This window comes from Hippocampus bargibanti, linkage group LG16, assembly GCF_051943395.1.
Source record: "Hippocampus bargibanti isolate YZ-2025 linkage group LG16, ASM5194339v1, whole genome shotgun sequence".
In the NCBI taxonomy this organism is placed as follows: Eukaryota; Metazoa; Chordata; class Actinopteri; order Syngnathiformes; family Syngnathidae; genus Hippocampus; species Hippocampus bargibanti.
This window is the reverse complement of record NC_142749.1, coordinates 14205874-14222593: the sequence shown is the minus strand read 5'-3', so window position 1 is coordinate 14222593 and position 16720 is coordinate 14205874. Positions and strand designations below refer to the sequence as shown.

The following is a 16720-nucleotide window of genomic DNA, read 5'->3' as shown; positions in this document are numbered from 1 at the left end:
TCTGTCTGTCAATCAATATCCGTCCGTCTGTCTGTCAATCAATATCTGTCTGTCTGTCAATCAATGTCCGACTGTCTGTCTGTCAATCAATATCCGTCTGTCTGTCAATCAATGTCTGTCTGTCTGTCAATCAATACCCATCTGTCTGTCAATCAATATCCGTCCGTATGTCTGACAATCAATATCTGTCAATCAATGTCCGTCTGTCTGTCAATCAATATCCGTCTGTCAATCAATATCCGTCCGTCTGTCTGTCAATCAATATCTGTCTGTCAATCAATGTCCGTCTGTCAATCAATAAACATCTGTCTGTCAATCAATATCCATCTGTCAATCAATATCCGTCCGTCTGTCGTATATGTATCTCTCTATATCTATCTATCTATATGTACAGCATCTCTCTCTCTCTCTCTCTCTATCAATAAACTAGGGGCAGACGCATCAAGCACTTTTCGGGAAAGTTGATCACCACAAACCTCCTCCAGATGTGCCCACTGTGCCCGAATGTCTCGAATATTCTCTGTGACCTCCGGGGCTCCAAAGTGTCCCTCGTTCACCAAATCCTCCCCCGCGGCAACGCTGTTACTCAGCGGGCCGTAGCGTGCTGCCATCTCATCCCTGAAAGCCTCGTGTTTACTGAGCAGGTGAAGGGCAGACGTAAGGTCTCGGCCGCATTCTCCGCTGGTCAGGATCTGCTCTTGCTCTCTGATCCAGGCTGCCTCCTCTCCCATGTCCCAGAGGAATTGCCAAAGGCGACGCGAGTCCTCCAGGCGTTCCCTGCGTTGTCCAGCAAGCAGCCCCAGCTCTTCGTAGGCTTGGCCCAACAGGGCGACCTTTTCACTCACTAGCCCTGGCTCGCATGGCGTATAGGCTGGAAATGGCAAAATATAGATTAGCGGTCTCACTCAATAGAAAACAAACGGAATTTGGAAACAATGTTCTTATCCTCACCTTGGTCATGCGAAGTGAAGCGTTTGGCAGCTCCCTGGACTGCTTTGATTCTCTCAGCCTGTGCTGAAATGTCAGCTTCTACTAGGTTATGTTTCTGAAGTAGGTCCAAAACGTCATGCAAATGTTTGCCACTGTCTTGGGACTGAAGACGACTCTACATAGAAATATGGACACAAATTAGTCAAGGGGATAAACATTACAATGCATTTTGATTTATATAGCGCTTTACCAACAGCTGAAGCTGTAACAAAGCGCTTAACATGGACAGCTATGATATACAGGGAATAAAGCAGTCACAAAGATAGTAAAAAGCACCAGAGGGAGTAAAACCATGATCAAGTCTTGCACATTTCACCACGACGTGCCTAATCCTGTATTTTGTATTTCTATTTCTTTCTTTCCTTTCCTCTTCCTTTTATGACTTTGCTGCTGTGAAACGTAAATTTCTCCACTGTGACACTAATAAAGGTACATTCAATCCAAACCAATCCACAGGTGAAAAGGATGCTTTGATCCTCTCCTCTTTCATCTAGAACTGCTTCAGAAAGTGCTAAAGATTGAAGACTGTCTTTTTTTGTTTGTTGTGTCACATTATTTGTTTTGTTTTTGACTTCAAGATGGCGCCGCGAGAGTGGCTGCCTTTACAGCAGCTCCTGTATTTTGTTTTTGCTGCTGTTAAATGTTAGTTTCTGCACTGTGAGACCAATAAAGGCTAATTTAATCTAATCTAAGTTGGAATCATAGTCACAGTCGAATGCCAAACAGTACAAAATTGACAAATCATAGTCACTCTCTGGGACATCAAGGTTCAATGGCATTTTAAACAATCATGTTTAAAATGCCGTGGTGCTACCTTCATGTCCGCCATCCAGTCCATGATGTAGCGCATCTCTTCAAACAGCCTCTGTAAATCTCGATGGGCATTCAGTCGCTCTCTGCGCGCAGCGAGGAGCTCCTTGAGGTATTCCCACAGACGAAGCACATTGTCCCTTCTCGCAAGCACACGTCGCACATCGTGGTAACCTTCGGCCTCCAGCTCTTTGGCAACGGCCTCGACGGCGGCCACACGCTCCCAATAGGCACCGATGTCGGTCTCAATCGCTTCATGTTTACGGGTGGCGGCTTCTACTGCGCCCAGATCAGTTCCGAAATTATCCTTGATGACAAAATGGATCAAATTAGAGCTGGCGTCAAAACGTACGCAGTGTTTATTGATTCCGAAGAATTACCTGAGACACCAAGCGCTGGTTCTCACTCAGCCATGTTTCCCGCATAGCAGCTTTGCGGTCAAAACGTGCCGCAAGCATCTCCAGCTTTTCTTGGCGAATGAGTTCGTTTCTGAGTGCCAGCTCACGTTCATGCTCTGCCTTTTCAAGCCGCTCCCATGCCTGCACATACAGGAAATACAGGAAGTAAGCGCTATGCACAAGTGCTAACACTAAAATTGTCCCATGGATCTCTCTCTGGATACACCAATACCTTATTAATGTCAGATATTAGTTTTCCCTCTCTTGGCGTGTAAACTTTCTGGTTATTTGCTCTCATTTTGCTCTGGATAGTAAAGAGCAAGACCTCCAAATTTCCTTTCTCCGTGAATCTGCGGCGACAAACGAGCATTGTTCAATGAAAGATAAAAACCTATAGATCCTAACGAAACAGAACATGGTCATTGTTTTGAAATACACATTTTCTGTCCCTCACTTGGGTGGTTTCTCCACAGTGCGGTAAGAATTAAAAGCCTGGAGTTGATTCTGTACAGCGCTGAGCGAGTTCGCTAGCTGCCGATCGTTGAGTGTCACGATCGTCTGCTCAATCCACTCCAGCAACTCTGAGGCCAAGGTCTCGTATTTGTCGATGAGCTGATCGGCCTCGATGGCATAGTCGAGAACCTGCAAGAGAGATAGAAGGCGTTAGAGCAACCGGCCTGACAAATAACAAGCGCATTTTATTCACGTTGCCGCTAACCTTGCCGATACGTTTTCCCTCCACCGCTAGCGCTTTCATCTTTGAGAAGTAATGGTAGTAGGTCGCCACATAGGTAATGATGGACTTCTCATCCGGCTGATCAACGTTAACATCTGGAGAAGGATGAATAGAGAGTGTTTAAAGAGAAGTTCAGATTTTGGAAGCGCAATTGGTGGGATGCAGTGTCATCGTCACTATAATCGGTCGCGGCTTTCATCGCTCACCTTCCGGGTCCAGCAGCTTAGTCAGGCCCATTTCCTTCTCGGCCACGTTGAAAGCATTTTGAAGGTTATAGTGAGCGTTGGACCTTTTCAGGGTGTCGAACTCAATCAGGTCGGGCCTGCAGAGGACAGGGAACAATTATTTTAATAGGAACAAACTCTGGGAGTGGCAGCGTTGAATTGAAATGCGTCGTTATCTTTTTATGCCGCAGAAAATAAGACCAGAGAATATATTTTACAATCTATTTTTAAAAAATGGATTAGTCTCTGATGACAAGTGGAAATTGGAAATAATCAATTGAAGCAGGGAACTATTCGGACAATTCAATTCTCGTCTATTACGTGGACAGTTCTGCTAATGGTTGTTAACCTTCAATAACATTTCACCCCCGACTATATCACTGCAGAGTCTCGGCTAGCTTGAGATAGCCTTTCACGTACACACATCCTCATAGCAAGCTATTCTCACGGCACTATTATCGACTGTAAGTGATTTCCCTAGAATGGCTCCACATAAAAATTAAGTAGGTTATTATTTCTGTGATCTAGGTCATCTCATTCCCACTTTTATTTTTATCTCTTGCCATAATAGAGACTGAGAAGACCTGAATAAAAAAAAACACCCCTGAGAAGTGCGACATCACTGCAACAATTAATACTAGTTAAAAATAATATGGAATTGGTGTAAAGCAAAACACAGCAGAGGAACTAAAACCTCACTTTTGAAATGAGCTGCATTCAAAGGGCCAACAATGGCTCGTTTTTTTTTGCACATACCAATGTAGTCAGCAGTATCAAGTACAAGGAGAAGTCAATGACCTGTGTTTGTGCACGATGGCATTGAACGCGAGGCCATCCCGCCAGCTGGTGGTGAAGTTGTGGATGTTGACATTGGGGTAGCTGTGGAGGCCAGGACAAAAGGTGATGAATCATTAACGTCAGACACAGATCCAGCGGGAACTTGTTTTTAGGATTACGGTAGTATAAATGGACTAATATCTTAGCCATAAAGGGAATGCTCCCTCCGGGAGATTTCTTACCCGGCGGTTTTCATTTGACACCAAAGGAGGAGGGCATCTTTTGCGGATTTCTTCTCTTTGTTGTCCTCCGTCTCAACACTGATGTCCTGAATCTGCAGCAGCAATGTTTAGTAATTAAGCATGGTGCCCATGTAGCCCAATCTTGGGATGAGATAGATTGTTTAAATTACTTGGAAGCGAAGAATTATGGTCCAGATGAGCCCCAAGGTGAGACGGTGGTTCCCATCCACAATATCGTGTGATCCCATGTTTTCGAGATGGACCTTTTGTTCTTTGAGGAACTGCAGAGCTTTGTCCACATTTTCTAAGCAGTGGATACGCATGCGGCCTTTTGTGGGTTTTGGCTGAGAAACGAAAGAGAATAATAAAATAAATAATTAAATGGTTAATTGGATAGATGGATAGATAGAAGCTATCGATCCAGCTAGCTAGTTATCTATCTCGCGAGCTATCTATCTATCTACCTACCTATCTATTGATAGCTAGATAGATAGGTAACTAGACAGCTAACTAGATAGCTAGATAGATAGGTAACCAGATATCTAGCTAGATAGGTAACTAGATAGCTAACTAGATGTCTAACTATGTAGCTAATTAGGTAGGTAGCTAGCGAGCTAGCTAGATAGATGATGCAGGTTGTAAATGCTAGTAGAGAAATAAAGTCACGATATAAATGATAAAATGAGGCTCAGAAAGTGTCATTCCTCCTCACTTTCGGTGCCAGAAGGGCGACAGCGATTGAATGTATTTATTTTTATGTATTTATTTTTTCTTCTGTATCTTAGAAACTGACCAGCTGTTCTCCTGAGAGCACTTCCAGCAGGCGGATAAGCATGCGGCCGTCACGCAGGTCCGTGTACAGGTCACCGATGCGACAAGTGACGCGGCCTAAGTGAGAGTTCACCCATTTGGTAAAGGTCTTCTTCTGTACAGCTTCGCGCTCATCTGGAAAGAAATTACAAAAAGAGAAAAGGGTTTTCATCAAAAGGCAACTGCATTGCATCAACCCCCCCCCCCCCCCCCAAAAAAAAAAAAAAAAAAAATATGTTGAATAGCAAACTGTAAAGCTCAGCGAGCAGACAGTAAACCATGAGGTGTGGTCCATTTTCCATAAGCTACGGCATTAAGTCACTGGGATCACCGTATTGACGGCTTAGAAAGAGATTTCAATTTACTGGTGTTTTGTGACATTTCCGCTCATGAAGTTAAGCCGATCGCACAAACCGGTAGAAATAAAGTAGCATTGCAAATGTTTGTCATCGCGATATGGCAATGAGAGAAAAAGAGTGAATTATTTTAACTCAATAGCAGCTCAGACATATGGACAAGGGGAATAAGAGGCTAATCCTTTACTACCAGCGAACAAGGTGGCATCATTTCTAGGACATAAGATGTTCTTTCCTTTTGAATATGCTTATCCAGTATGGCACTTTTGTGCTATTGATATAACAACAACACACATGATAATTATATGTACGTATGAATGCTAATTTCAAGTGAACAGCTAAAGTACTGCGAGGTAACACGAAATCTGCCACATTGCGAGTTTATTAATGAAGTCCGTCCAAAAGGGTGAAGTTCAGTCAACTAATAGAGGATAGTGGTTGTGTAATCAACCACTCAAGCAACCATCTATAGAGGCCAAAAAAACAGATAACATTTCACGCATGCTAGCTATGGTGAAGCAATACCACAGTGTGTTACACTTGAACTGTTGCAGGCGCTGAATGAAGATACTTCCGCTTTGAACGCCTTAAAAGGGGGAAAGTTGCAAACTGGTCTTTCAAAATGTATGAAGAAAGACCAATGTTTTTACATTAATTACATCGACACACCACCTTACTAGCACTTTATCGTCTGACTGCAGAGGGTTATTATTATATAGGGCTATCCCTTAAAAGCCCAATTCATCAGTCAATGGCCATTTATAATTCTCTGTTTATCACCACTAAACTAATAAGACTTTCACTGCACTGTTGTAGAAAAAGCAAAGCAACAAAGAACAATGTTTGCAAACGGCTCATTATGGGCTAATAATGGCAAAAGCATATGGATGTTTAAAGAATTTACGGCATTTGCTTTGATACGGCCTGTTTAGGGTGGGATTAATCAGCCATTCCAAAGCCTCAACTCAGATAAAATGACCGGAGAGAAAGAAGACGGTGGAATTTCCCACAGCTAAGATAGCATTAGAAGCTGTTTGCGAAATCAAATGAAAGCATTTTAAAAAGGCCAGTTCTGTTATGTTCTGCGGCACACCCCTATTGTTATGTGGCACACCTCTATTTATCAAACTGAGCCTGCTTTTAGGCATCAACTTGCTGGGCACTCAACTGACATTTTGTGGTTCAGTGTGAGAATTGTCAGGTCACGTCAGACTCATTTTTATATGACGCGCCAAGGCAGAAATTAAGCTTTGTCACTGCGAACAAAGATCAATCACTCACTGCGGGAGTAAAGACGGAGGAGGCTGCATTCCTCCACATTCAAGCCGAGGTGGACGGCAGTGTGGCGTATGACATGCTACCACAATGGCACTGGTGACAAGGAAATTGAACAAGAAGGTGGCTGACAAAGAGCCACATCAATCTATGACGGCTTTGTTCGTTCTAGATCAGAAGCATACAGAAAATATGTCGTCGGTTGCCGCTGCGGTCGATGAGAAGAAACCTAGCTGTGCTGTGTGTTGTTTGAATATAAGAAGCATGGTTTCAGAAGTTGAACTGTTTCTTTTAGAAAGCGAACATGATAAACATGGAGATCATACATTGGGGTATGCAGTCTTAGTCTACTTTTATACAGTGTTGATGAATCGTCCAGGTCAGTGACGGGTCGTGGATTTCATCGCTAGGCCTTCAGTAGTGCTACGTCTGAATAAATCCACACTGAAAAAAGTGTGGTGTGATTTACAAGAGGGTACCATTAGCCAGGAAAAAAATAAATAAAGCGACCTTTCTAAATTATGTCCATTTTTTTCTGTGATTCAATGATTGCCTGTTGACGAGCCAATCGTAGTGTGCGAAAACTCTGACGTTGTCCAACGCCTTCAAGAAGGCGTTGGTACCCCTTTTGGGTTGTCAACTTGAAATGTGATTGCTTAGAGCAAACATTTGATCGACACATTTCATGCTCCAGGGCCCGCAGAACTTATTGTGAAGGAGTCTATGTAGATTTCTAACCCTGGTAACAAATGGCTGAATGGCTGAAATGTGATTGGTTAAATGCTTAAATGCGAAAACACACATCTGGAAGCAGTGAAGTAATGAAAGCTGAAAGACAGTTTGGAATTATTCAACAAGAATTCATGGACACAATATAATTAACAATAGTCCGCGATTCAGATATTTTTGGCCAGCAGAGAAGGCTTTGCAGGCCGTGACGGTCCATCACTGGTCCAGGTAATGCGTCATGTCCAGGTAATATTAGCAAAAGTGATGACAGATTGAAATCATATCTTTAGGTGTTTTGTATTGAATTGGCTTGGAATTTTGTTTTTGTTAAACACTGTAGATCTCTTTCCTTCAGGACCAAAAATGCAATAGCTACAGCCCACCGAATATCCAAAATCTTAAACATTGCATTTGAAAGGAGACAAAACCAAACAGTGACGCTGATTTACTACACGTGACAGCAAACGGGGATTTATCGCTTCAATCCTCAGTAGTTGTTGTGTTCAAATTCTGCCAAAATTATGTCTGCGTCGCAGCCAAACACAAGCAAGGAATCTGTGGTTGTATTCTTCATTCAGTGATAAAATTCGTGTCTGTTTTTTCCAAGAAGAGATAAAGAGTAGGATAGGCTGGGGGGGGGGGGGGGGGAGAAGCATTTTTGGAATTCTCAGTCTTGACGATGAATTCAATACATCGATCAGGGCATGGTCAACCAATCTTTTGATGCATGACACGGCATTTTGGCGTCTGGGTCAACACTTGGGGGGTCAGAAGAGACCCTGTCTGAAAATAATGCCACAATGAGCATTTTACATGGCGTGAAAGTAGAGTCTAGCTTACTAGACTCACTACTTAAGAGTCTAGATATGGTTGAACCGTTGGTGGCTCTTTCAGAAATAGGATGAAATTCCCTCGATCCGACAAACTTCTGATTTAGCACCTGACCTTGAGCTATACATAACTTTTGGTTTTGCTTTTGGTCACGGTGTCCTTGGAAAGAACGGGAAAACAAATGTCTGCTTTAATCTGTTTCAATGACCTTCTCGATGTGGTTCCCTCTGAAGTTTACAACGGAAGAACAAGCAAATCCGTGGGAGCGTTTTCCGCTCGGATATTTGAGGAAGACCAGATATGTGTTATTTTAATGAACCGTAGGATAAGCACAAGTCTAAATCTTAACACTTGTTATTTTATGGCCCATATAAAAGAAAAATCATAAATGACACATCAGGATGTGCTTTTCCAACTGGCGATCACAAGGAGCTGTTAGTCATCCTGCACCCGTTGTGACAAACACGATATGGGAGTGATGAACATGTGAATGTGAAAAATAGCTTCCTGTGTCTTTATCTGGTTTCTGACTCACATTTAATGGGCTCTTTGACGGATGTTCTTACCCCGTTTTGTGCCAATACTGTACAACAGTGAGTTTTTTTTTATCTCGCTCACTCTATGCTGTATGTCAAAAGAGAGAAAAAAAACAACAAAGCCACTGATGGCTTTTGGCAATTTTTCGCAAAGCACTGTATGTTTTCCCGAGGCATAAATTGGCACCAATTGGTGTTTAACTCATTCACAAATTTATTCGGGAATTGAAAATATGACGTAGAGCGCTATTCATGAATTTGTTCAGGTTTTGTTTTTTCATGCTTAGGGGACGATAAAGCACTGGCCATGGCCTCTGGCAATGTTTTTGTCTTTTACATATTAGCGCTTTATTCTAGCTTAGCTGTTGTTAAAGCGCGGTATAAACCAATATGTATGTATTGCATTATATTTTGGACAGCTGTCCTCATTTCAAACTCATATAACTCCAGACCCATATGATTTAGGAATTAACTATTTATTTCCGATGAAAGAAGAGAATGTAAGGTTTCTAACGCCGTATTGAAAGTTTATGTAGACCCAAAATTCAATATTCTGTGGGTCCTGGAATTCAAGTGACAATGACAAAAATCCGCGAATGCGTGCTGCAAACTGCACTCGCTACGAAAGTGTCTTGGTTCTACTCTCCTAAAAGTAGGCCTGTGGTAAAACTGCCACCTTGCAACATGAGGTATGTACTTTTTCCCTTTCCTTGTATAACCGTTTGAGGTCACATGCACATGAGTGCAAAACCGGCACGTTCCGCTCTCAGGAACTGAGAAGAAGTTGACAGACCAAAAACAACAGTGTGAGAAGCATCCATTTTGCCCCCATTGTGACGACGGCTAAGGTATCAATTCGGGTCGCGCTTCTCTGCTATGTGCAGCTGCGGTTGATAAGTGAGAGGAGGCCAAGGACAATCCCATGGGAGAGTAGAGCGAAACAGGGACCCCGAAATCCCCCCCCCCCAACATCTGGACAGAAAGATGTGAAATGTCAACAAGACAGTCATTGTCCCTCAGACTCCAAAATGGACACCATCTTGTGAGATGATTCTAAGAGCAAACTGTTAATGTTGGTCTGACTGTCCAAACACACACAAAAAAAGGAATTTGTGTTTGGATTGTGCACTACTGGTGTGTGTTTTTGCGGATGCTGAACTCTCACAAAGGTAACGTGACTCGGCGATACAGCTGCGGGCCGCTTGAGTAAGAGCTTTCGATAGATCGAGTTGCAACACCCAGTTAGCAGCCACTCATTTGAAGTTTATAGTTTGCCGCAAACGTCTCGCACGGTGGACAAATGAGTATCCAAGTGAAAGCGGCACGGTTTCATTCCATTCATAGAGAGATTGCGCAATGATCGATTTATTTTGTTGCGGTTTATGAGCTGCCGTTAAATTATTAAAAAAAAAAAAAACAATCACGCTGAGAAGGAATTTGGGCCACATTGGAGTCAAGTTCAAAAGTCCACAGAAGGCGAACTTGGTGGGTAAATGGAGGAAGAGAGAAAAAATACCACATTGCGCAATTGATTTTACACTGAGTAGGCGCACAATCAATGAATTAAAAAAATTAAAAAGTGATTTCTTTTTACATCCATGATGAGTTCAACCACCTGATATAAAACTAAAGATTGTGATTTGTGATGAATAAGAATACATTTGCATTAAAATAAGTTGACACAACATCCCAAAGTCGTTCGACTGGGGAAAATGAAGCGCCACTGTGCATAAGCAAATATTTGTCTTCAGACATAAATTTTAACTTAGGTGGCTCACGCTCGCATTACAGTTATTGACTTTAACTGCGGTTAATGAGTGACTCTCCTTATCCTGCAGATATTCGGCGGTATGGGGTCGAAAGCTCTCCATGTGCTTTTGATTTAAAGGACAACTGACGTCTCCGGACAAGTTGTGTCCATAATTTGTAAAATGGCTTCAAATGACTTCCACTGAGCGTATTTTAATAAGATTCCACCGCATATAGCTATATTTTACGTTTTAAGACTCGCACTGAATAGTCTTGTTTTTGAGTTGGTGACGAGTCCTCACCCTACGTCACTGAAGGAACGCCTCTGACCGAAAAAAGGACACATTGTAGCAGTCCTTCCATCACGTCAATGAATTTTGCTGTACTTGCTTGGTCTGAAAACGTAGTGTTGCACTAAAAAGAGGCAGAAGAGGGCGACAAAGCTCCATGTAATGAATTTATCAGCCTGCGGAAACGGGCTGATTAATTCCTCACACGGAGCTTGGTCGCCATTTTCTGCCTCTTTTTTTGGTGATACATTTCTCCCCAATGTTGCCTCAAAATGGCACGGAATAAATTCTTTAATCGATTGCAAACATGTATGCTTTCCTCTTCAGAACTATTTGAATCGTATTCATAACTGGATGAGTAACAAAAAAGCATATTCTCCGAATCTGAAGCCATTGTTTTGATTTTCCAGTAAGTCAGATTTTGGACACTAACTCATTTTTATTGGTGTTTTGCATTTGACTAAAAATATCATACTGTGTGTTTTGGGTATTTTAGATGCTATAAAACGTTTTTCTGATGTCAGGAAACAAAAAAGTGACGTTGGTTGTCCTCTAAGGCTGCTTGTGAATTTACATTTGCATTATTTTTAAATAGGTAAAAACAAGTCCAACGATACTCTTTTTATGACCGTCTTATGTAAGACCTAATATGAGTTCAAGACTTATTGAGCATTTGCGAGTGCAATCGCGTGTCAACCCCAAAAATGGCGGACACACGATTCATCTCCAAATACATTTTAAGACTTTAAACGTATATGTGACCGCAACAATAGGAATGCATTTGATTTTTTTGTCAGATGTGTGAAGGCCCAGACACAAAAGTATGTAACAGTTGGTCGGTGACTTAACGCAGGGCTGAAGGGGTGACGCCAAGAATGAGCCTCAAGTGCAGTCAAACAGGAAATGCAACTATGAGTTATTCATCAGACGTGTGACTATGGAGTACATATTTACAATTGTGTCTCAGACGCATCCAACCTGGAACAAAACTTATTTTACTTTTCCGGGGGATGTTGACACTATCCCAAAACAAATCTTAGGCTCTCATGACAGTACATGACTACCGTATTTTTCAGTGTATAAAGCGCACCGGGGTACAAGGCGCACCCCCAATGAATGGTGAATTTTCAAACTTTTTCCATATATAAGGCACACCGGACAATAAGGCGCACCTTCGATGAATGTCAAAAGTTTTCCCAAGTAGGCACAATATCAAAACATTTACTTTCTGATGGGAGGAAGGAAAACAAAACTATATTTTAGCAGAATATACCGTATTTTCCGGTGTATAAGGCGCACCCCAATGAACGCTGTATTTTCAAACGTTTTCCATATATGAGGCACTATATCGGACTATAAGGCGCACCTTTAATGAATGAGAGAAGTGTTCTAAATATGATATAAAATATATAAAAGTTTTTCAACATTATATATAAAGGTTTTCCAAATACAGTATAAAGGCAAACCACATTATAATGTAGATATACACAGTAGAGCCTGGGGTTACGCACAACTTTTCCCACAGGGGGAAATGGAGTCAGTGGCTGGTTACAGTAGTTATGATACCTGAAAACTAGTTACCATATATTCCGGAGTATAAGGCGCACCCCCAGTGAATGGTGTATTTTCAAACATTTTTCCCATATATAAGGCCCAGCGGACAATAAGACGAACCTTCAATGAATCAGAAAAGTTTTCCATATAGAGTATTCTATATAAATATATGAAAGTTTTCCAAATATAAGGCATACCATATTATAGGGCGCTACAGTAGAGGTAGGGGTTACACACTACTTCTTCTACAGGGAGAAATGTAGACGGTGGCTGCTGACAGTCGTTACGAGACCTGTCGTGGCTCAATATTACTTCACATATAAGGCGCACCAGCGTATAAGGTGCAGTGTCATCTTTTGAAGAAAATCAAGGCTTTTGGGTGCGCCTTAAATACAGTATTTTTTTTTTTTAACGATACAGTTAAGATTTTCTGTTCTATCGCAATGTTGTCTGTGAGAGTGTTACATTTTTTAAATTGATCCCTGATGCCACCCACCCTCCAAAAAGAAAAAAAAAATCTGACAACGCTCTTTTGTGGAGCCCCGCCGCCGAAGGCCCAGGAAGCTTGTAAACACGAAACCCCTTTTTTCTGCATACCATACTGTAACGTGAACACAGACAATGCCTGCAAATTTCCCCCGTGGCTTAAAGGCAACCTGGAACACTACAACGCCGAGACTCTGTTTGAATGATTCCCTTTCTGCTTTTAATCAATGAATTAAAAAATACAATAAAATACAGCAAGCACGGTTCAACGTGTGCAAACGGCACGGACAGAGACGTACATTGTAATAAGCGGAGGCCAGGTGGCCTACTAGGAATCAGGTACCACACAGGCGCCCCGCTTTAGAACCTGACGTCAAATGGGCAAGCTGAAAGAAGTCTTCTTACCTTGTAGCTGTTTAAATCTTCCTTCCAGGATATTGGAGTATTGCACCTGATTTACAAAGGCGGCAGGAGACAAGCATGGCTCCTTGTCCCTGTGATCCCATTCCATGGCCTTTTTCCGCGGCTTTTCTTCCAAAAGATTTTTCTCAGATAGAGTCGGAATGTAGGCGCTTCGGCATATCACGGGCAAATGGACAAAAAAAAAAAAACCTTCCCGGTCTAAGACTGTATTAAATCCTTTCAAGGGCTTTACGGAAGATCAACCTTTTGGATATCCAGAATGTCTTGGGTTAGAATTTCCTCTCAATGTGTTGAGTGAGTAAAGGCAAAAGAAGAAGAAGCTAGCAAAAAAAAAAAAGTTGGAATCCTGTCCAATGAAAACGCACAGGGGGGACTTCTTTTCTTCAAAAAATAATAATAAAATACAAAACTGAAGAACAATAAACTGTCTGTTTTACCTCCTCGGGTGAATCATTTCATCGCATTTGTGAAAGAAGGGAGGGGAAAAAAAACAGTTCCAGCAAAGAAACTATTCCGCTCTTCTTCTTCTTCACATTTGCCGGAGCAGTGCATTGTCGAAAAGGCTAACAGGCTGTGGTCGGATTGCTGTGTAAACAAAGCCTGCTGTGCCCTCCTTGTCTCATTTGCATAAGGTGTGCTTCAAAGGGAGGAGCTTCCAAAGAATGGTGGACACACCAGAAGGCACATGGGGGGGGTTGGAGGTGGACTAAACCATGACGAGCGCTTTGCACGGTGTAACCCGCAGTGAGATTACTCATGGCCACCTTAATTCCATGGAGCACAAAAAAAGGGGAGTGGGGTGTGGGGCGTGGACTGCTGAGAAGACACTCAAGCTGCATGCTTCCTTTCCTGTATCATTTTTTTAAGATGTTTCTTCTTCTTTTTAGTCTTTGTGTGTGTTCCTCGGGAAAGGGGTTGTTGTGATATATGATAAAACAAGAAGGAAGTTGTTAAGGGCAACACGGCGAGCTAATATTAAACCTATAAAACCTCATTTTCTAAGCCTTAAAACTACACAAAATATACCTTATTTCATGTATAATAAATGCTATGCTCGTGCTATGGTATAATTAAAGAAATAAACTGTACTGTATAATAAAGTCGTTTTATTTACCTTTGTGAAGGTCGTTGATGGCTTGATTGAATGGAGTGGCCGGTTTCATCAGCATTTTCTCGGCCTCACTCTCTCTCTCTGTCTGTAACCCCCCCCCCCCCCCCCCCCCGCCCCTTATGGTTATGAATTCACCAAATGAACAACACCAGGCTTACAATTATGGGAATGGAGGCTAGATTCATGAATAAAAGCAAATCTTTTAAAATAAAGAACTTCCTGTCGAAGCCCGGCGAAACCACGTGGCGGCCATGTTGGAGAGGTCAACGGTCATTCAAATTCAAACCATGCACATTAAAATTATGAAGTCGTATGGTGCCTATTTCTGAACCGAATTTGCATTGTCATCAAATGGTGAGTAGTTTTACTCTATTTGAATGTTGCCGATGACTATGATCCTTACTGTCATTGCCTTTTTAATCGAGCATCTTCGTCTTTTTTATTAAATTCATAGTAATTCATAATTCATTCCAGTGTCCCCTTTGTGGCCTCTGAAGATGGAGGACACTGATTCGCGGTGGCGACCCCTTGAATGGAAAAGCCCAAAGGAAAAGAGGAAGATTTTGTTTTCATCCATCCTAAGGAGCAAGTAGCATCTGGTTTTTGTCTCATTAGGAAATGAACTGCCCTGGGTGTGTGTTTACGGCAGGGAGGTTGGCGCTGTTGGCAGTGGCGGTGGTGGGGAGAGGGGGTTACTAATGAGATCCAACGAGAAAATGCTTCTTCCTGATAGACGTGACAAGCAGAGGAAAAAAAAAGAGAGCGATGTGCTCAAGCACTAGCCGGCGCTGACAGTTGGGAAAAATAGAACTAATAATTCATGATAGCAACGGTCTGGTGAATGGACCACCGCTGGAGGGGACAAGGCGCTGCACAAGCAATAAGTGGTCCATGAAATGTCCGGTTTCAGACCCGCTTCCTTCAAGATCTCCCACGCAAGATATTTTTCACAACCTTCAAATTCAAACACATTTCACAGGAAAATCGAGCGACTTCCATACAGTGTGTGGAACAACATGAAAGCTTTGAATGAGAGGCTGGAGCATGTCTGAGCAGCAACAGCAGCAGGACACAGGATGAAAGTCTTGTAAATTGCAAAAAGTAGGCGAGACCCTTGCCCGCAGGGGGTTGGAATATTTACCGCGGCATGTCAAAGAATGTGTACATCAAGCCAGTACTTGTCTAGGCGCGATGGTAATCGTTGGAGTGCACACCTTTTGGCGTGTCATTCGGGCCGCTGACAAAATAAATAGATAGATACGGTAAATAGATAAAATGAATAAATACATAAACATGTAAAAATAATAATAAATAAATACATTGATAAATAAATAAATATATACATAAATAAACAAATAAATAAATAAATAATAGCTAGCGAGATAGATAGCTAGATAGCTAAATACATTGATACCTCGGTTTACGACCCCCTTGACTTACGAACTTTTCAACTTTAACTAATGTTAAATTTATGAAAAATTTTAACCTTGGCATACAAACTATTTTTCGGGATACACACGGAGCACCACAATGAGTGATGTGTCGTTTGCTAACGAGCCCGTTCTCCTAACAAGAAAATGGCAGCCGACTCATTTTTGTCCTCTATTCCCTGCCCCCAGTCATCGGTTAAAGCCACGTGATTGGTCAAGAACGCAGCAGTGAGGGGGGGGTTACAGACAGAGAGAGAGAGAGTGAGGCCGAGAATGAAAACGGCCACTCCATTCGATCAAGCCAGCAACGACCTTCACAAAGGTAAATAAAACGACTTTATTATACAGTACAGTTTATTTCTTTAATTATACCATAGCACGAGCATAGCATTTATTATACATGAAATAAGGTAGTAATTTGTGTAGTTTTAAGGCTTAGAAAATAGAAAGTAGAAAATTAGGTTTTACGGGGACCTGGGAATGGATTATTCTCATTTTAATGGTTCCCTATGGGAAATAAATTTTTGGAATACAGACATTTCACCTTACACACTGTATGGGAACCAATTAAGTTCATAAGCCAAGGTATCACTGTAGTTAGATAGCAAGATGGTTATCTTGCTAAATAGTTAGCTAGCTAGATAGGTAGATAGCTAGATAAATAGATGGAATAGCCCTCCTCTCATAATATGCCAGTGATTATATAATAAATAAAGCCCTGGCGTCAGGACAGACGGCTATGTCATGTGATGGATGTGTTTTTTTGTTTTGTTTTTTATGGTGGGTGTGAGGATTTTTTTTTTCTATTAGCCCATAAATATACATATATATATAAAGTCTTATTTTACACAACTTTTGTGAGCTTTGGAAGCAAGGGTGTCATTGCAGGCTAGGTGGGGGGGGGGGGTTCCTGCCCCTTGCTCTCCCTCTGCTGGGTTTTCCCTAAAACTGCAAGTTGATAGC

General features: G+C 41.9%; 1 protein-coding gene across 4 annotated transcripts in view; it reads right to left on the bottom strand.

Moving 5' to 3' along the window:
• Positions 1 to 16720, bottom strand: part of sptbn2 (spectrin, beta, non-erythrocytic 2) — a 46528-nt gene that overhangs the window by 18270 nt on the left and 11538 nt on the right. For 2 of the 4 annotated variants that reach the window (XM_089016357.1, XM_089016359.1), the window contains exons 3-14: positions 4971 to 5122; positions 4348 to 4521; positions 4178 to 4269; positions 3957 to 4037; positions 3141 to 3256; positions 2917 to 3029; positions 2653 to 2840; positions 2431 to 2548; positions 2181 to 2339; positions 1805 to 2107; positions 952 to 1105; positions 477 to 871 (exon numbers count right to left, since the gene is read on the bottom strand). In XM_089016357.1, the coding sequence (XP_088872483.1) occupies positions 477 to 871; positions 952 to 1105; positions 1805 to 2107; positions 2181 to 2339; positions 2431 to 2548; positions 2653 to 2840; positions 2917 to 3029; positions 3141 to 3256; positions 3957 to 4037; positions 4178 to 4269; positions 4348 to 4521; positions 4971 to 5122 (2045 nt within the window). Of the gene's footprint in view, positions 1 to 476; positions 872 to 951; positions 1106 to 1804; positions 2108 to 2180; positions 2340 to 2430; positions 2549 to 2652; positions 2841 to 2916; positions 3030 to 3140; positions 3257 to 3956; positions 4038 to 4177; positions 4270 to 4347; positions 4522 to 4970; positions 5123 to 13198; positions 13802 to 16720 lie in introns of those variants that run through there. The other 2 variants (XM_089016360.1, XM_089016358.1) reach the window with 2 other exon arrangements.